General features: G+C 44.2%; 1 protein-coding gene across 1 annotated transcript in view; it reads left to right on the top strand.

The window, feature by feature from the left end:
• EVC2 (EvC ciliary complex subunit 2) overlaps positions 1–21,994 on the top strand; it is a 316,078-nt gene that overhangs the window by 82,123 nt on the left and 211,961 nt on the right. Inside the window, exon 7 of the mRNA XM_082263099.1 lies at positions 1,635–1,697. Within this exon, the coding sequence (XP_082119225.1) occupies positions 1,635–1,697 (63 nt within the window). The remainder of the gene's footprint in view (positions 1–1,634; positions 1,698–21,994) is intronic.

The following is a 21,994-nucleotide window of genomic DNA, read 5'->3' as shown; positions in this document are numbered from 1 at the left end:
TGTTTGTCTAGCCAGTGTTTGACTGCAGTGTGGGAGGGGCTTTTACTAGGGGAATGCATAGATCCTTGTCCCTGCTTTTGCAGAGACACAGAATCCATGCCTTCCCTACTGACAGAACGGCAATCTGCCTTGTTTATATAGGCAGACCTCTGTTCTATCTGTCTGCAGGATGATCGTCGGGTTTCGATGGACATGGAGTCCTTGGTACCCGCTGATTGGCTCCCACTGTGTATATTCACAGCTGCCCCAGCTACCCGAAAGTAAAGGATCACAAACATATATATTAATATATATATATATATATATATATATATATATATATATATATAATATGTGTGTGATCCTGCACACAGCTCCCCCCTGTAGAAGTAAAATTGCTATAGGGCGGTCAGCAAGTGGTTAAAAACCGCGCCACAAAAGCAGTAAAAATCATGCTTTTTTTTGCAGCAGATCAGTGTGAAAGTAGCCTAAATGGTCTTCCTAGGCACCTCAGAGCCCCAAAACCCAGGGTGCTCTATTATTCATATCTGGAAATTCTGTTGAAGGGGAGCTGAATTGTGAAGTGATCCCCAGAGAAGACTAGCACAGTTTATCTACAGGTGGCTGGTGGAAAAGGGGTAGAGGGGTCTGTAGGATATCCGCTTTTTATGCATTTTGCTAGTTTAATCTGTTTGATTAGACTTTCATTATATGACAAGTTTACTTTCAATTAAACTTTTTTTCAAAATCACTTGTCTTTGTAAAGCCACCCTGTAAAAGATGAGAATGAATGCTTCCCTTTCTGACCATCTCTTTGTTAAAGGAGTACCCACACTGCTTAAAGCTTTGTCCCCTTTAGTTACATGTTACTACTAAAAACTGTTAGGCTAATGCCACAAAGACATTTGCCTCCTCAAAATTTGTGCAGCCAGTTATAGTCTTGCAGCAATTCCCCAAACTTCTGAATCGGGGAACGCTCCAGGTCACCCCGAAGTAGTACACGACCCTTTTTCTAAGTCGGAGTGACTTGTGTCGCTCCTATTAGAACCGGTCCTGTACTACACTATGGCACGCGACGGTGTGTGACTTGTCAGGCTGACCAAGTCACCTGACAAGTCGTACCAGTGTGAATGGAGACTCACTGTTGCGTCATGTGACCTCCTTCTTCAGGACTGTCCTATGATCCCTTGCTCCCAGCCAGTACTGCACATGGGTGATCGCTATAAAACAATTAGGTGGCCTTCTGTGTTCTCACCCCTGGTCCATAAGGCACATAAGTGCCAACTGTGGAATTCAGGTGACCTCCTGGATGGTCACACCCAGGCTATAATGTGTATGTGTACTTGAGTATCATCCTGGATCTCACACATCAGGGAGGCTCCAGGGAGACCAGCAATGGAAGCCTATAGGCATATATACAAGTGGCAAAGACTTTGTTTCCACATTGTGCTTTCAGAGACAAAGGAGACAGCACCAATAGAAGAACATGAGATATGCTGCTGCATATATGTCAGTACAAAATGTGCTCTCAGTAAATTTTCTATGTTTTGTCAGTAAAAAAAAGTTGCGGGAGGTTTGCAATCCTGCCGCCATCCTGTAAGAATGTGTCTTGCAGCCAGAACAGTGTGCTTACACCTGTCTTTTTATCACCACAGGTGCCTGGAACAACCTTCAGTATCGCGGCTCCCTTTACAATCACAGCAGAGGAAACATCAAATGTAAGTGTTGCAATGTCTCAGATTCTCTGTAATATCCAGTTCCTGGTCTCTTATGGTCCTAATGGGCATGGTGGTGTGTAATAGTGGATGGGGATGGTGGTGTGTAATAGTGGATGGGGATGGTGGTGTGTAATAGTGGATGAAAAAAAAGGTAAAGCTCAACTTTCCCCTTCGTTTTTCTGAAAGAGACCTTTTGCAATATTTTCCCTTCTACATGTTAAAAAAATACCTGTAGTTTTGGGAGAATGTGTACACTTTATACACAGAACCCTGACTCGTCCCTTATCAGTGGATCCAGGCTGAAGTTCACTGAGCAAGAGCCAGCCATTAAAGCGATAGTAAAGGCAACTAAAAAAAAAAAGAAAAAAAAAAAAACAAACATAATATACTTACCTGCTCTGTGCAGCAGTTTTCCATAGAGCAGCCCTGATCCACCTCTTTTCGGGTCCCCCGCCTACGCTCCTGGCCTCTCCCTTTTGCCAAGTGCTCCCAAAGCAAGCAGTTTGCAATGGGGGCACCGGAGCAAGCTCACTGTTGTTGCTCTGCGTGTCCACTCAAAAATGCATGAAGGTAAGAAAAACTTGAGCATTTAAAACCACTCTAAAGGTTTAAAGCAAAGGCTAGGGATGAGGTTGGGGTTCGCCGGGTTAAGGGCAAATGCTATGGATTCAAGGTCCTGGTGAACTTGTGTGCAGCTTTGCCCAGGAGAATTTTATTTTCTAATCATAATACACTGCATTGTCTTTTGGATAAGCCAGCCCTCTCACTTTTAAGGAGTGGGGGGCACAGAGCAAGGATAAGTAAAGGATAGGAAAACTTCTTAGGAAGAGATTTGGGTCTGTTAGGAAACTTTTAGGGAACTTTTATTCTGATTGCTATCCCTATGCACAGTCCTCCCCTTTGCTGGATTTTTTTTGTTCTTATTATCAGGGGCTTTGTATCTTTAACTTTATTTTGTGGTTGGCTTGGGGTCAGCTTAGTACTGCCATTTTTAGAGTTATATATAGAGTATATATATACATACATAGTGTGTGTGTATATGCAGTATACTGCAGTATACTGTATAAACATGTATACAGTGGGTATAGAAGAAAAGAATTGCCCCCTTAAAAATAATTAAATTTTGTTGCTTTGCAGCCTGAAATAAAGACAGGCACAGTTCTTGTTTTATCCAGCTGTTTTTTTCTCTTGCAACTTACAACATCCAAGTGAAAGATGCCCTTTATTACCGAAAGTTTACAAGTCATTTTTATGAGGGGGATGATCCTTTTTTCAACTCAGTGATTCTGTTTTTGTATTTTTAAAAATGTTTTCCTGATGTGTTGGTGTAATACACTATATTACCAAAAGTGTTTGGACGCCTGCCTTTACATGCACATGAACTTTAATGGCATCCCAGTTTTAGTCCGGAATGAGCGAGTTTGGGGTGGAGGAACTTGACTGGGCTACATAGAGTTCTGACCTCAACCTGATAGAACACATTTGGGATAAATTAGAGCGGAGACTGTGAGCCAGGCCTTCTCGTCCACATCAGTGCCTGTCCTCACAAATGCGCTTCTGGAAGAATGGTCAAACATTCCCATAGACACATTCCTAAGCCTTGTGGACAGCCTTCCCAGAAGAGTTGAAGCTATTATAGCTGCAAAGGGTGGGCCAACTCAATATTGAACCCTACTGACTAAGATTGGGATACCATTAAAGTTCATGTGTGTGTAAAGGCAGGCGTCCCAATACTTTTGGTAATATACTGTATAACATCAACATGTCAGAAAAAAACAAAAACAGAATTACTGAGTTTGAAAAAGGATCACCCCCCCTTCCTAAAAATGACTTGTAAACAAAATCATGTGTAGCTAATCACCTTCTCAATGCACACAAAGTAATTTGACTTTCAACTATGATTAGCTGCGGTCATTTTGATTAGCTCAGTATGAAAAGAGCTTTCCTGAACTATTTTAGTCCCTGTAAGTGCAAACTAAAGCAAACAATGAACTATGGGTGGCAAGGCAGGCACTGTCAAACTATCTCTGGGACATGCAAAAAAATAGGAAGAAGAAGTGGAAGGTATTTGGTACAGCACAGACCCTTCCTGGATCAGGATTTAGCTCCAAAATAGATAAAAGAGCCAGGATGAAACTGGTCAGAGAGTTTACCAAGAGGCCTACAGCAACTCTGAAGTAGTTGCAAAATGTTATGACAAAGAGTGGTCATTGTGCATGCGACAACAATATCATAAATTCTCAACAAATATGGCTTGTATGGGAGAATTGCAAGCAAAAAGCCACTCCTCAAGAAATGCCACATGCAGTCACGACTGAGTTTTGGCAAGATGCACCTTGAATATTCTGAGGCCACATGAAAAAAGATGTTATTGTCAGACGAGACTAAAATTTTATTATTTGGCCTCCACACCAAACGATATGTCCAGCGGAAATCCAATACAGCTCACTCTCCAAATACCACCATTCCTACAGTAAAGCATGGAGGTGGTAATGTCCTGTTATGAGGGTGTTACTCTGTAGCAGGGACTGGAGCACTTGTCAGGATAGAAAAAAAATGGATGGGGCAAAATTCCGTCAACTTCTTGGGGAAAATCTGCTGCCCTCTGCCAGATAGTTGTCAATCGGAATAAGGTTTAACTTCCAACATGACAATGACCCAAAGCACACAGCAAAAATTACCACACAGTGGTTGAAGAAGAAAAAGGTGAATGTCCATGCATGGCCTAGTCAGAGCCCAGACTTAAACCCCATTGAAAATCTGTGGAATGACTTGAAGACTGCAGTGCACAAACGTCACCGCAAAATTTAACTGCACTTGAGTAGTTCTGCATAGAAGAGTGGGCAAATATTCAAAGTCTAGTTGTGCAAAGTTAGTAGATACATATCCCAACAGACTAAAGGCTGTAATTTAAAGCAAAAGGTGGTTCAACAAAATACTGATGCAAGGGAGTGATCATTTTTCCAACTCCAGTGATTCTGTTTTTCAATTTTCTTTCTTACATGTTGGAGTTACTGTATATCTTTCACTTGGATGTTATATGTTGTAAGAGTGTGCGTGTGTGTATATGTATATATATATATATATATATATATATATATATATATATATATATATATATATATATATATATATATATATATATATATATATATATTATATATATATATATAGGAGTATCTCACAAAAATGAGTACACTCAAATTTTTGTAAATATTTTATTATATCTTTTCACGTGACAACACTGAAGAAATTACACTTTGCTACAATGTAAAGTTGTACACACTTGTCTTTGTACTCCTCACCTGGTTGCTGCGATACACGCTTGACACCACCTGAACCAAATAAGTTTATCTTGGTCTCATCAGACCACAGAACATGGTTCCAGTAATCCATGTCCTTAGTCTGCTTGTCTTCAGCAAACTGTTTGCAGGCTTTCTTGTACATCATCTTTAGTAGAGGCTTCCTTCTGGGATGACAGCCATGCAGACCAATTTGATGCAGTGTGTGGCGTATGGTCTGTACACTGACTGGCTGACCCCCCACCCCTTCACCCTCTGCAGCAATGCTGGCAGCATTTATACATCTATTTCCCAAAGACAACCTCTGGATATGATGCTGAGCACGTGCACTTAACTTTTTTGGTCGACAATGGCGAGGCCTGTTCTGAGTGGAACCTGTCCTGTTAAACAGCTGTATGGTCTTGGCCACCGTGCTGCAGCTCAGTTTCAGGGTCTTGGCAATCTTCTTATAGGCCATCTTTATGTAAAGCAACAATTCTTTTTTTCAGATCCTCAGAGAGTTCTTTGCCATAAGATGCCATGTTGAACTTCCAGTGACCATTATGAGAGAGTGAGAGCTTTAACACCAAATTTAACACACCTGCTCCCCATTTACACCTGAGACCTTGTAACACTAATGAGTCACATGACACCGGGGAAGGAAAATGGCTTATTGGGGCCAATTTGGACATTTTCACTTGGGGGTGTACTCACTTTTCTTGCCAGTGGTTTAGAGATTAATGGCTGTGTGTTCAGTTATTTTGAGTGGACAGAAAACGTACATTGTTATACAAGCTATACACTCAATACTTTACATTGTAGCAAAATGTCATTTCTTCAGTGTTGTCACACGAAAAGATATAATAAAATATTTACAAAAATGTGAGGGGTGTACTCACTTTTGTGAGATACTGTGTGTGTGTGTGTATATATATATATATATATATATATATATATATATATATATATATACACACACACACCATAAAATCCCATGAATACTAGACCTAGACCCTCCTTGCTCTATGATGTTTCTAAAACACGTGTCAGTATAAAATGTTCTCCCTTTGGGGTCCTTACAGTAACATAAATAAATATAAAATCCTTCTACAAAACAGGACATGGAATTGGAAAGCATAAAGAAGAGAAATATGAAAGTTTGTGTGTGAGACACCATGACAGTCAATCAACTGATCTTTCTCTTCTGATAAGTTTTATGCCTCACATATTCACAAATACACTTTCTGGATGTCTGACATTCAGGAAAAATGGTGTAACACTATACTGATGGGAAAAGTGTAAGGCCTCTTTCACACGGGCGCACCGCCCGACGGAGTCCTTTCTGCTCAGTGGGGGATCGATCCGCGATCCCCGCTGAGCAGGCGGATGACAACTCCGTCTCCGCTCTGTGTACGGAGACAGAGCTGTCAGGTCCCCGCTGTCCTCTAGGAGGACATCAAATGAGAAGAGACCGCCTGTCCGTTCTCATCTGATCCGATCCGATCCTCCAGACGGATGGAAAATAGGGTTTCCATCCGTTCGGATTTCACGGACAGGTTTGGATCAGAGAGCAGCGGGTGTCAGCGGACATGTCTCCCCTGACATCCGCTGCCCCATAGGGATGCATGGAGCATCCGATCAGGTCCGCCTTAAAAACCGACAGGTCATTGATCGGTGTGAAAGGGGCCTTGCTTTAAGTTTTTTTTGATTTGTGTGTTCAGGTGATCAGCTTTATTGAAATAGCATTATAATAATTTGTGTTATGATTTTGTAAAGCTGTGTGTATGTAGTTTTTGTATATACAGTATGTATGTACAGGTAGACAGCGTCGGTGCTCAGTGCTGTGCCTTAGGCACACTTTACTTTTGCTTTTTCTCAGTCAAATCTGTCAGTCTTCCCTGACTGGCTGAAAACAGCACAATCTCAGCAGTCCTTCAGCTAAGTGCCGATCGTACTTGTAAGACAGAGACCGTTACCAGAGAGGGCACCAACAATCTGTATAAAATACCATCATGAAATACTTCATAGCATGCATAGCAAAATGGACCAAAACTACATGTAGGTAAACTTCATAGAAATCTCTGAAACTTTACTTACCGTTTCTAAGCGGGACAGGGCTTGTTTAAATATGTAGTAATAATCATGACAGCTGCTTATTGCTGGTATTCCTTTCTTGATGCAAAGTAAACCTAGAGGGACCAATTTATTATTAATGAGGTTCCTTTAATTATGCAGTGCTCAGGTGTAGAAGATGCTAGACATGTCCAGATTTTTATATTTGTCATCAAACATTTATCTCCGGGTTTGTTCAAAGCCACCACAAATCCAGAAATGCACTTTCCACCCTGGTGTTCTCTGCAGGGCATCTCACTGGGTGTCTGCATTTGAAGTTCTTCCATGAGTTTATGTTTACACATTTATGTGCTTTATACAGCTTGCATATGTAAGCATTGCTTGTTTAATTAATACACAGTTGGGGAATATTGCATTTTTCTGTTTCTTATTAGGAAAATGCAGTTACACTTATATGTTAGGCCCACTCTCCCAGGCTTATACTCGTCGTAGATCCAGTTGACCAGATTGCAGTCTGTTGTCAAAATCTTCACAGACCACACATGTGCTCTGCACTCCTATTAATGTAGCCATTTATACCAGTGGAGCCTTCAAGTATGAGCCAGGAAACTTCATAGAAATGAATAGAGAGTGAAATGTGCATGCATAGCCACTGCTAGGAAGATTCTGACTGACAAGTGATCCTGCCATCTGGTCAGTGACATCTCTGTGGATCTTGCACTGGTGAGTATAGGAGTGGCAGAGGGGAGCTTGGGCCAGGGGGAGACCACCATGTAAGTGTATTCTACCAGGGGTGAAGCTACAGTTTAAAAGGTACCTATTATGATATTGGGTTGGGTCCTTTTTTTTTTTTTTTTTTGCAAGTGCATCTTTATACTGGTTTGTTATCTGTTTTTATTTTTATTTACACAATCTTTGTTTTAGGCCCCTTTCACACTTGTGCGACTTGTCCTGCGACTTGGGACTGTGAAGTCACATGACAAGTCGTACTCCATAATTTTCAATGGGTACCGTCCATATCTGTGCGACTTCAAGTCACAACGACTTCAAAGTAGTCCCTGCACTACTTTAAGCCGATTTTAATGCGTTTTGAGGTCCCTAGGCATAGGCATTGCTTTAAGTCCAGTCAAAATCGCTTCAAAATCATGGAAATTTTAGGTTGCATAAGTGTGAAAGGGGCCTTACAAAAAAACCTTTAAAGTTGAACTCACATTCATCAATTAACCCCCCACCAACCACCGCATTCATCACCAACCAACTCTTCCACCCACCACCACATTCATCACCAACCATCCCCCCGCCCTCCCCCACATTCAACACCAACCAACCCCTCCACCCACCACCACATATTTCACCAACCATTCCCCCCACCCACCACCAAGCTCATCACCAACCAATCCCCCCACCTACCACCACATTCATCACCAACCATCCCCCCCACCCACCACCAAGCTCATCACCAACCAATCCACCCACCACCACATTCATCACCAACCATCCCCCCCACTCATCACCAAGCTCATCACCAACCACCCCCCCACCCACCACCACATTCATCACTAACCATCCACCATCACATTTATCACCAGCCAACCTCCCACCCACCACCACATTCATCACCAACCAACCAACCCACCCACCACCACATTCATCACCAACCAGCCAACCCCCCCCACCCACCACCACATTCATCACCAACCAACCCACCCACCACCACATTCATCACCAACCAGCCAACCCCCCCCCCCCACCCAGCACCACATTCATCACCAACCAAGCCCCCACCCAACACCACATTTGTCACCAGCCAACCCCCTCATCACCACATTCATCACCAGCCGACCCCCTGTCCATCACCATATTCATCACCAGCCAACCTCCCACCCGCCACCACATTCATCAGCCACCCACCCCCCACCACATTCATCACCAACCAACCTCCCACCCACGACCACACTCATTCATCACCAGCCAACCCACTACTGCATTCATCACCAACCACCCCCCACCCCCACAACACATGTATCACTCCTTCCCAAAACCACATTTATCACTCCCACCACCACCGCCACTGCCACAACCACATTCATCAACATTCCCCAGCACCATCACATTCATCACTCCCTCCCCCCACCACCTCTACCACCACCACATTCATCACTCCCCGTCCCACCAATACATTCATCAATATCACCCCATAGATTACATAGTTAGTCTGGTTGTAAAAAGACATAAGTCCATCCAGTTCAACCAGTTCATTACTACCCCCCTCCCCCCTTCTACCACGACCACATTCATCACTAAACCCCCTTTTTCCTATTCCCCTCCACCATTACATTCATCAGTCCCACCACCACTACCACCACCACCACCACCACATTCATCACAACACCCCCCCCCCCCCTCCAAACCATTACCACTATCAATACATTTATCAGTTAACCTTTGCAGTGCACACGGAGGGGGCTCTACTGTCATGTGAATTTTTGAGTGTAGCTGAAGTTTAGCTGGAGTCTAGCTTTGTTACATGAAAGAGGATTTCCTCAACATTATGGGTTATCTAAAGAGACAGCATAGCAATGGCAACCTGCCTTGCTGCACACTTTGTCTGAATGAAACTCCGGGCTGAACATTATGAGTAGCACAGAAATGCTGGCCACATATGAGGGTTTTAAAAATTTCTAGGGTGACTGGACCCAACGATAGGACCGTAGTTACAAATCCAGGACAGAGCAGAAATAGAGATCAGCACATATTTTATAGTATACAGGTATGTGTTGATTTCTATTTCTTCTCTGCCCTTTTATACAGTGTACACACAGGGGAGCAGGTACAGAATCAGAGGAGACAGACAAGGGTATGGTACATTGCCAAATAATTCTATATATATATATATATATATATATATATATATATATATATATATATATATATATATATATATATATATATATATATATATATATATACAGCATCTCAGAAAAGTGAGTACACCCCTCACATTTCTGTAAATATTTTATTAGTAGTGAGTGTACAATTTGTATAACAATGTAAATTTGCTGTCCCCTCAAAATAACTCAACACACAGCCATTAATGTTTAAACCACTGGCAAAAAAAGTGAGTACACCCCTAAGTAAAAATGGCAAAATTGGGCCCAATTAGCCATTTTCCCTTCCCAGTGTCATGTGACTCGTTAGTGTTACAAGGTCTCAGATGTGAATGGGGAGCAGGTGTGTTAAATTTGGTGTTATCGCTCTCATACTGGTCACTGGAAGTTCAACATGGCACCTCATGGCAAAAATGGCCTAGGCTATAATAAGATTGCCAAGACCCTGAAACTGAGCTGCAGCACGGTGGCCAAGACCATACCGAGGTTTAAAAGGACAGGTTCCACTCAGAACAGGCCTCGCCATGGTCGACCAAAGCAGTTGAGTGCACGTGCTCAGCGTCCTATCCAGAGGTTGTCTTTGGGAAATAGATGAATGAGTGCTGCCAGCATTGCTGCAGAGGTCTAAGGGTTGGGGGTTCAGCCTGTCAGTGTTCAGACCATATACCACACACTGCATCAAATTGGTCTGCATGGCTGTCATCCCAGAGGGAAGCCTCTTCTAATGATGATGCACAAGAAAGCCTGCAAATAGTTTGCTGAAGGCAAGCAGGCTAAGGACATGGATTACTGGAACCATGTCCTGTGGTCTGATGAGACCAAGATAAACTTTTTTGGTTACGATGGTGTCAAGCATGTGTGGCCGCAACCAGATGAGGAGATAACGACCCCAAACACAGCTCCAAGACGACCACTGTCATGGAGGAGTGGAAGAGGACTCCAGTGGTAACCTGTGAAGCTCTGGTGAACTCCATGCCCCACAGGGTTAAGGCAGTGCTGGAAAATAATGGTGGCCACACAAAATATTGACACTTTGGGCCCAATTTGGACATTTAGACTTAGGGTACTCATTTTGTTGCCAGCGGTTTAGACATTGATGGCTGTGTGTTGAGTTATTTTGAGGGGACAGCAAATTTGCACTGTTATACAAGCTGTACACTCACTACTTTATATTGTAGCAAAGTGTCATTTCTTCAGTGTTGTCAGATGAAAAAGTATAATTAAATATTTATAAAAATGTGAGGGGTGTACTCACTTTTGTGAGATACTGTATATTGCTGCAGCTTGTAATACACACTGTGAGAAGTTCACAGCTTGCAGTGGAATCATAGCAAGCAATTTTAGTACAGGAACCTGTACAAGTGGGCAAGACTGAAGGTAAGGCTGGAGTTCAACCTAAAGGGAATACGCAGGGGCTGCCACTGCTGACCAGATCTCTGATTTCACTTGCTTTATACTTGTACCAGCTCAGTTACTAAGAAAATACCAGACAACCAACCTTTTCAGAAGGAGTTCAGCTATGACATATTTGATGACTCCTCTATTTGCATTCCATAGTAGATTTTATACAGGGTGGGGGACATGTGAGACACTCAGATTTCAATTTATCTGAATAGGGGATTAAGCTCACTGGGGATATAAATTGCCTTGGACACTGACAGTTCAGACTCCAAGGAAAATCAGGTGTGTGCCATGGGTGAGACTGGAAAATATCAGATGATTATTACACAGAAAAGATTTTACAGATGTATTTACCATCATACCTGCTTGTAGGTATGAAGGCTTCCTTCTGATGGGAATTGTCCTTTAATTCTCCTACACTACGCTGCTTGTGTACATTTTGTTGACCCTGGAGACAGGATGATGGGCAGGTTAATAAACTCACAGACATGTTATTCCTTACAAAAATCTAATGGAATCGAGAACACGGACAGCTGCTCCGTAGACTTTTGAGGTTTGGCTTTTAACCATTTCTCACCCGGCATATTGTAATAATACGGCTGGGCATGAGTTCTGTTATTCCTGGTGGACGTCATGTGACATCCCCATGCACCTTCTGACCGGTGTGTTTACTGGACACAGCTGATTACAAGTGATTGGTACCGTGCTGTAAAAAAAAAAGATAAAAGATATATACAGTGATGTTAGGATGAGAAGGCCTGGTTCGCAGTCTCCATTTTAATTCATCTCAAAGGTGTTCTATCGGGTTGAGGTCAGGACTCTGTGCAGGCCAGTCAAGTTCCTCCACCTCAAACTTGCTCATCCATGTCTTTATGGACTTTGCTTTGTGCACTGGTCCAAATCATTTGGTGGAGGGGGGATTATGGTGTGGGGTTGTTCTTCAGGGGTTGGGCTGGGCCCCTTAGTTCCAGTAAAGGAAAAACTCAGGGCATCAGGATACCAAGACATTTTGGGCAATTTAATGCTCCCAACTTTGTGGGAGCAGTTTAGGGATGGTCCCTTCCTGTTCCAACATGACTACGCACCAGTGCACAAAGCAAGGTCCATAAAGACATGGATGAGCGAGTTTGGGGTGGAGGAACTTGAGTGGCCTTCACAGAGTCCTGACTTCAACCCAATAGAACACCTTTGGGATGAATTAGAGTGGAGACTGTGAGCCAGGAGGAGTTTCATTCTACTCTGACTATCCTTTGAGGCTGCAGGACCCCTGACCCTCTGTCTGGACAGTGCTGATTGGCCCTGTGCCAATCACATGCACCCTCCCATGAAAAAAAAAAAACTCTCTAGCAATACACACCAAACTGTGCATGTGCAGAGTTCCCCCAAGGCTCTGTTCTATCAGGAGATGGATTGGGGAAAGCAGAAGAAGGGGAGGGTCAGAAAAGACAGGACCAAACAGCCTTTTTTACACAAAAAGCAGGATTAACCCCTTATGTTTCACAGTGAGTATAACAAGCAGGCTTTAATGCATATAGAGACTGATTTTACTGTTGTTGGGTAAGTAACACTTTAAAGAAACCTGTTATGACAGTGGTATGCCTTTCTGAGCCAAAGCTCCATCCAGCACATTGTTTGACCGCTGGAAGCAGTGTTGGTTCCAGTACCGGGGTGTCACTGAGCTGTGCTCTGCCTTGGAACTGGCACAACTTATGAGAAGAGGACAGTGGTGCCTCCAACACTGGATGTTTGCCGGGTAACCGGTGCCCTTTTTAAAATGTAAACATGTGGGTATTTTTGTTTCTAGTTTCTGTTTCCTTTCATGGCTACGCATTTGTCTACATTTATGCAACCAAAGCTGAAAGCCGCTTTCAAAGGTAGGAATCACGGCAGGGAAAGTATAAAAAATTCATGCAGGACTTAAAAGCATAAACTCTGAGCACCTGGGAATGATACATCTACTGATCCTCTCTCCTTAAAGTGGTTTTCAACCTTCATGTATTCTATGCATGACCGTAAAAAACCTTCTATGTGCTACCAACCCCCCATTCCCCCCAATACCTGAGCCTCCTCTCGATCCAGCAATGTGCATATGAGCCTTGGCTGTCCCGGGACTCTCTCTCCTCATTGGCTGAGACAATCACTGGCAATCACAGTGAAAAGAGAGCGGGGATGGGGCTAAACCGTGGTTCTAAATGTCTTATGGACGCATAGAGCAGGGCTAGACAGCAAGCACGCACCAGTGTCCACGTAGCAAGGGGCTTGCTATTGGGGGGCACTGGTCAAGGGGGAGGAGACAGGAGGGCGAGGGGAGGGACCAGAAGAGGAGGATCGGGGCTGCTCTGTGCAAAACCATTGCACAGAGCTGGTAAGTATGACTTTTTTTTTTTTTTTTTTTAAAGCCAAACCTTCAATACGAATTTTAAGGTTTTTGACGATAAGTGCATAAAATAGCCCAGAACAGACTTTAATTCATTGAAAATCTGCCCCCATGCTGAACCACAGCCTCTTTGCATTTTGAGCATTGCACTTGGTTTGAAAGAGAGCTATACTGCCCAGGGACTGCATTTTCCAGCATCTAGTGAGGACATCCCATGGGGTGGTGTTGATAGGAGAGTTGATGCCCCGACCCATATGGCATCTCACTGGCCAGAAGTTATTTGAAGTATAATTAAATCGGAGTTCCAGCCTAACCACACACTCACCTGTCCCACGATCCAGCGATGCGCCGTCTTCTCCCTCTCTGCTCAGCGGCGCCGGCATCACTGGTGTGGGCACCCGGCTGTGACACAGCCGGGTACACACTGTGCATGAGCGAGTTGCGCTACGTGTCGTGATTGGCCGGCAATCTTCTGGGACCTCTGACATGTCCCAGAAGATTGCAGGGAGGGAGGGGGAGAGGAGAACTTCCGCTCAGGGCGCCGCGGCGCTCCAAGCGGAAGAGGGAGCGGGTACCTGTTAAAACTAGGTACCCGCTCCCCCCCAAAAAAATTACCTGCCAAATGTGGCATGTCAGGGGGTTAGAACTACCTAAAGCGGAAGTTCCACTTTTGGGTGAAACTCCGCTTTAAGGGCAAAACTTTTTTGTTTTGGACAGGGTGGAGAGGGATTAGAACGCTTGTTGGTTTTTATTTCTGTCTGTGCCCATTTAGGAGATTTGCCCTCTCTATTTGTCTTGTTTTTCACTATTATTGAAAATAAAAGAAATTCCCAAATTTTGGGGTGACCACTGAAAAATAATAGAGGGGAAACTTTCCAATGGGGACACTAGTTCTGGTGACCTGGGGGTCCCCAAGGAATTCCCTTAATTTGCAGGGATTGCCTCTAACATCCTGTTTGGCTATGGGACAGGAAGTGAAGAGAAATCTCCACAATGGGATACAGGTGATGCTGCACTGGATTACATATGTGATTAGTGATCCAGCACTTCTGGGTAGGGAGCGCTCGCACATGTGCCAACACCCTGGCTCTGCTGTGATTAGTCACAGCAAAAGCCGATCAGCAGGTGCTGGCCTATGTGTGACTGCTGGCACCCGCTAATCGGCTCCGTCGTTCGGAGAAGGGAGCTCTGTGATGTAAACAACATAGAGCTCTGAATAGTAATAGAGGATCTTGCTGTTTTTTTATTCCCTGCAAAGCAGTGGGAAAAAATCCTACAAGATCTAGTAGTAAAAGCACCACTTAACATACACATTACACATTGCTAGGCACACATTCAACCCTTTGATCACCTCCCATGATTGTTAACCCCTTTCCAGCCAGTGTCATTAGTTTAGTGACAGTGTAGAGAATTACCACTGATCACTGTATTAGTGTCACTACTGTCAGTTAGTGTACCCCCCAGCCAGCGTCAGCTATGGCGCTTTTCCACTGCATGGAACCGAACAGTTTGGCTTGCTTTTGTGCTTTTCCACTGCTGGTACCGCATGGTACGGTGTAAGAACGGTTCGGTACGGCGGGGCTTTTCCACTGCATGGAACCGAATGATACGGCTCTCTAAAACAGTACCACCTCGATTGTGGTTCCAAGAGGTACCATACCGGTACCATATCCCACAATCCTTTGCATGCAGTCATGAAAGCAAATGCTATAAATTAAGTTGCAGTTCAGTGAGTAAAATAAGTGTTTGATCCCCAAGCAAAGCATGACTTAGTACTTGGTGGAGAAACCCTTGTTGGCAAGTACAGAAGTAAGTTCTTGTAGTTGGTGACCAGGTTTGCACACATCTCAGGTTGATCCACTCTTTTTTACAGATCTTCTCTAAATCCTTAAGGTTTCTTAACTGTCACTTGGCAACTCAAAGTTTCAGCTCCCTCCATACATTTTCAATAGGATTTAGGTCTGGAGACTTGTTAGGCCACTCCATGACCTTAATGTGCTTCTTCTTGAGCACCTCCTTTGTTGCCTTGGCGGTATGTTTTGGATCATTGTCATTCTGGAAGACCCATCCATGACCCATCTTCAGTGTTCTGGAGAAAAGAAGGCTCTCATCCAATATTTTACAATATATATGACCCCATCCATTGGTCCCTCAATGTGGCAAAGTCGGCCTGTACCTTTAGCAGAGAAGCAGCCCCAAAGCATAATCTTGCCACCTCCGTGCTTGACTATAGGGATGGTGTTCTTAGGGTCATAGTCAGCATTTTTCTTCCTCCAAACATGGCGAGTCGGGTAATGCCAAAGACCTCAATTTTGGTCTCCTCTGACCACAGCACTTTCTCCCAAACCTTCTCTAAATCATTTAGATGTTTATGACATGACTGTACATGTGCCTTCTTAAGGAGGGGGACTCGCCGTGTTTGGAGGAAGAAAAATGCTGACTATGACCCTAAGAACACCATCCCTATAGTCAAGCACAGAGGTGGAAAGATTATGCGTTGGGGCAGCTTCTCTGCTAAAGGTAGAGACCGACTTTGCTGTATTGAGGGGCCAATGGATGAGGCCATGAATTGTAAAATATTGGGTGAGAACCTTCTTCCCTCAGCCAGAACACTAAAGATGGGTCATGGATGGGTCTTCCAGCATGATAATGACCCAAAACATACCGCCAAGGCAACAAAGAAGTGGCTCAAGAAGAAGAACATTAAAGTGATTGTAGTCTCCTTTTTTAACCACTTCTGGACCGAAGGTTTTCCCCCTTAATGAAAATCAAAAATGGCCTGCCTTACTTTAACTGACAATTGCGCGATCATGTGCGGTTAAAATTAATGTCCTTTTTTTCCCCACAAATAGACCTCTCTTTTGGTGGTATTTGATCACCTCTGCGATTTTTATTTTTTGCGCTATTAACAAGAAAAGAGCGACAATTCTGAAAAAAAAAAAAACAATATTTTTTACTTTCTGCTATATAACATTCCTAATAAAAAAAAAATTAAAAATCAATTTTTTTTTCATCATTTTAGGCCAATTTGTATTCTGCTACATATTTTTGGTAAAAAAAAAAAAATCCTTATAAGCGTATATTGATTGGTTTGCGCAAAAGTTATCACGTCTACACACTAGGGTAAAGATTTATGTCATTTTTATTTATTTTATTTTTTTTTTACTAGTAATGGCGGCGATCAGCGTTTGTTAGCGGGACTGCGACATTGCGGCGGAGAGATCAGACACCTAAGTGACATTTTTGACACTTTTGGGGGGACCAGTGACATTATTCAGTAATCAGTGCTAAAAATATGCACTGTTACTGTACTAATTACACAGGCGGGGAAAGGGTTAACACCAGGGGCGATCAAAGTGTTAAATGTGTCCCTAGGGGATGCTTTCTAACTGCGTGGGGGGGGGGGGATGAGCTTGCTGCATGAACACAGAGACCTGTGATCCTAAATAAGAGGAACACAGGATCCCTGTGTTCACAACTGACAGTACAACTGTCTGCCGTGTTCACAACAGCAGACCGCCGTTTTGTCTCCACGGGAAGCGATCGCAGGTGCCCTGCAGCAATCGCGGCCGGCGGAACCGCAAATTGGCTCCCCCTGTAGCCAATCGGTGCATGCACGTGCCCCCACTAGCAGTCACGTGAAACAATGTACAGTTACGTCGTTTCACGGGACAGAGCTGACTTGTAGCAGTATATGTACTGCTGGCTTTCGGTAAGTGGTTAAAAAACAAAAAAAAAAAAAAAACCTGTTACACTTATCTACTCTGTGCACTTGGATTTGCACAGAGCATCCTGGATCCTCCTCTTCTTGGGTTCCTTGTTGTGGCTTCTAACCCTTCCCTCCTGTCGAGTGCCCCCACAGCAAGCAGCTTGCTATGGGATCACCCGAGCCAAGCTGCAGCTCCGTGTGTCCAATCAGACAGGGGGCTCCCATCTGCTCTCCCTCCTGACTGGCTAACTGACTTTGATTGACAGCCACGGGTGCCAATGGCGCCATGGCTGTGTCTCAGCCATTCAAGAGGGTGAGTCCCGGACGGCTGAGGGAATCGTTGACATCGATAGAGATAGGATAGAGAGGGGTAGCTGGGGAGGCTGCTGCAACTTCGAGTTGCTAAGCGACAGCCAAGAATCATTAAAGTGGTTGTAAACTTTTTTTTTTTTTACTTACCTGCAAGGCAAAGGCATAATGTGCTAGTATGCATCGCATTTGATCAGGGTATCAACTACTTATTTCCCCCACTGTATATACAGAGGGCTCAGAAGGATTGGCAGGGAGTGTAGTAAAGGGAGAGTATCAGCAGATGAGAGAATATCCTTGCATAAGAATCTGTTCCTTTTCCCTGAGTGGAATCTGTATTCACACTTACAAAAAAACTGCATTCAAATGCTCCCAAGACACAGCTAAGGGGGGGGGGGGGGGGTCACTCATACGGATATGGAGGGACTTGTACTTTGCCAATTCTGATATTTACAATTGTGCCCCATTTTCTTCAGCATGATGATGATGAGCTCCTTTAACTCTGCTAAAAGCGGCAGTACAGAGGCCGCTTATTGTAGTTGTAACTAGGAGGCTTCATGGAAGATGGGACCATTGCTGGACCTATAAGCAAGTCTACAAAACTTACTGCATTATCCTGCAATAAAAATATAATATTAAATATATTATTAAATATATAGCCCCCTCCTAGGTAGGTACTAGGCAAAGCATATGTGTGACCCTGTCTGCTTATCAGGTGGGTCTGATCTGTCAGTTAGCCTGTCACGAGTCTGGGGAGTCTCCCCACTGTATCCAATGAGGGACCTTGTTGGACAGTGGAGGAAACCTAGCCAATAGCACACCAGGGTTTATGACTGTCCCAGTGGGTGGGCATTACCGCAATGCATCCTGGAATTGGGAAGAAATCCGGAGGGGGCATGTGACAGGGTGTCTTTTGGCGGGAGCAAAGTCCCAGGAGGAGGGTAACGGCTGTCTCTCCTCCTGTTGCTGAGGAAGGTGGTCCAGGCGGTCGGCCTAGGGACCAGGGGTTGAGCTGTGTTGCGGAAGGATCCAGTGTGCTGAGTGGAGCTGCTGGGCAGAATACTTCTGGAAAAACAGTATCGTGAGTACTCAAGCATCTGCCCAGGGGTCTGCCTGAGAGAGGGGACCACTCCAGAGGGGTCAAGGGGATCCAGGAGCCAGCTAACCCAGAGTGATACAGTAAAGGGGTGCCAAGTGTTAAGCCCCGAAGATTAGGGATAAAGGGGGCGCCAGGAGGGCCCTGAAGTTGTTCAGCAGTACAGTCTTTTTCAAGGAATAGCTTGCCTTAGGAAAGGATTACCTCAGGAAGCTCAAGTGACTCTTTTCACAGCAAGTGCCAAGTAAAATAGCGGCTTAGTCGTGACTAGCTTAACTTAGTGTTAACCACTCAAGCCCCGGAAGATTTTACCCCCTTCCTGACCAGGGCCTATTTTGCGATTCTGCACTGCGTGACTTTAACGGACAATTGCGCGGTCGTGCGGCGCTGTACCTAAACTAATTTGAAATCAAAATTTTTTAACATTTTAGGCCAATTTGTTTTATGCTACATATGTTTGGTAAAAAAAAATCGCAAAAAGTGTATTTTGATTGGTTTGTGCAAAAGTTACTGCGTTTACTAACTAAGGGAAAGATTTTTGTCATTTTTGTTGTTTTTTTTTTTAACGAGTAATGGCGGCGATCTGCATTTTTTTTTTTTGCGGGACTGCGACATTGCGGCGGACAGATCGGACCCTTGACTGACATTTTTGACACTTTTGGGGTTACCAGTGACATTACAACAGTAATCAGTGCTATACATATGCACTGTTACTGTAAAAATGACACTGGCAGTGAAGGGGTTAACTGTATTGGAGAGGGAGGGGTTGTGTGTGTCCCTAGGGGCGTGATTCTAACTGTGATTGGCTGTGGCTTGAGGTGTAGGAACAGTGATCAACGGTCCTACATAGTAGAACCGTATGATCACTATTCCTACACAGGGGAGAATGACAGGCGGCTGTGTTTACATTAGCTGCCTGCCTTTCTCCCGCTCTAACGGACGATCGCGAGTGCCCGGCGGACATCGGGTCTGCCGGGCACATGCGCGGGGGGGTCCGTGACCGAGCGGGAGCGCGCCTCTGGCGGCGCGCGCTCACTCCCCAGAGCCTCACAGGCTAGTGACATACCTGTAGTGTATTAACACAGACCAGGCTGTACAGGTTGCTTCTTTATTCACTGAACATCACGCATGCAACTACTTCAGCCACACCCAGCTCCCAGACATATACATAATTGTAACATTTTGCAGACAGCAACTTAACACGTTGCTTACCATACTACATTCCCTCCTCTCTTTGAATAAAACATAACATGCACAACGTATTAATAAGATTAACAAAATGCATGGATGAACAACTAAAAATTTAAACTATAACTAGGCCGGTGGATTAGTTGCTCGTTTTTCTCTTGGCCATTCCGATGTGGATGGTTGTGGATTGAAGTCTGGATCACTGGCAGTATCATCACTACTCTTTGCCTGTTCGCCGTCTTCCGATACTTGACCTTTTGACTCAATAAATTTCTTCACAAATGAGGAATTACGCACTTTTGTGTGTCCATCTAAATCCTCTAAAACCACTTGAGTACCTCGTTTCTCCTTTACAACATAAGGCTCAGGTTCAAAAGACGGAGCCAGTTTGTTAAACCGATCATTTTGAAGCAACACCTTATCACCCTGTTGAAGGCCACTAGGTTGACAATGGCGGCGGTGGTTTGCATACTGTTCAGCCCGGATCTTCCTTTCCTCATCAATCTGCCGAAAAGGTTTCTGACTCGTAGGAGGACCCCCAATGTCTGGCAATTTTGTCCTGAATTTGCGACCACAAAGAAGTTCCGCAGGACTAACTCCAGTGACAGTATGCAGAGTTGTACGATAAGCCAAAAGAAAACACCACAGTTCCTTTTTCCAGTCTCTTCTCTCTAAATGAGCAATCCGCAAAGCTTTCAGCAAGGTTCGATTCTGGCGTTCCACTTCCCCGTTAGCCTGTGGCCAGTATGGAGTTGTACGATTATGTTCAATAGCATTTGAGTTCAGATAGTCCTGAAATTCCTGAGAAGTAATTTGGGCTCCATTATCACTCACAATCCGTTTAGGCAACCCATGAGACGCAAAAATGCTCTCCAACCCCTCAATTACAGTTGATGATGTAGCTTTAGTGAGAACTACCACCTCTTGCCACCTTGAATAATAGTCCACAACAACTAAAAGATGGTGTCCAGATGGAATGTCACACAGATCAATGGCTAAATCTTCCCATGGTCCCTCAGGTAGAACAATGTGAGTTACTGGTTCTGGTTTAGGTTTGCTGCCCACCGACTGACATGCTCGACATGAAGAAACCAAACGTTCCACATCCTTGTCAATTCCTGGCCACCAGACTTTCTCACGTAATCTTTGTTTGGTGCGTAAAATGCCTTGATGGCCCTCATGGGCTAAATGTAATGTACGTTTCCGTAAGTCTTTAGGCATCACAATACGATTGCCACGTAAAACTAGTTGTCCTGCAATACTCAGCTCTTGTTTGATTCTGTGATAGCTTGGGTCACAATCCACCCAAACCCCTTGTCTTACACATTTTCTCAACCGAGCAATTTCCGGATCCACAGATGACAATTCTTCAACCTCCCGCGGTGTCAATGCCTGAGGCATGGCGTTAGTAGCCACAAAACGAATGTACTCTTCTGCTAGGTTATGAACAGGTGCTGAAGACTGAGGCAATCTGGAAAGTGCATCTGCCTCATTAGTCAGTCCAGGTCTGTACCGCACTGTAAATTGATACAGTAACAATCTGAGAACCCATCTTTCAATTCTGGTGGATGGTTTTGAGCGTGGCGAATATATCACTTCCAGAGGCTTGTGGTCTGTGATGATTTCAAAATCAAGGCCGTAGAGATAGGTGTGAAACCTTTCACATCCCCAAACAACAGCCAAAGCTTCTTTCTCGGTCTGAGAATAACGTCTCTCTACATCAGTAAGGGATCTGCTTGCATACTGAATAGGCCTGTAATCGCCTGTGCATTGTCTCTGAACCAAGATGGCGCCTAACCCCACAGGGCTAGCATCGACAATAACTTGGGTGTGTGCAGTAGGATTGAAATAAGCCAAAGTTATGGCGCAAGTCAGCCGTCTCTTAAGTTCATCAAATGCACCTTGTTCCAAAAGGCCCCACTTCCAAGGGACTGCTTTGCGAGTTAACAATCTCAGAGGTTCACTGACAGTCGCC

The sequence above is a fragment of the Pelophylax lessonae genome, assembly GCF_965119305.1.
Source record: "Pelophylax lessonae genome assembly, chromosome: 1".
NCBI lineage: Eukaryota > Metazoa > Chordata > Amphibia > Anura > Ranidae > Pelophylax > Pelophylax lessonae.
The sequence above is the reverse complement of the archived record's forward strand: the minus strand, read 5'-3'. Positions and strand labels throughout refer to the sequence as shown.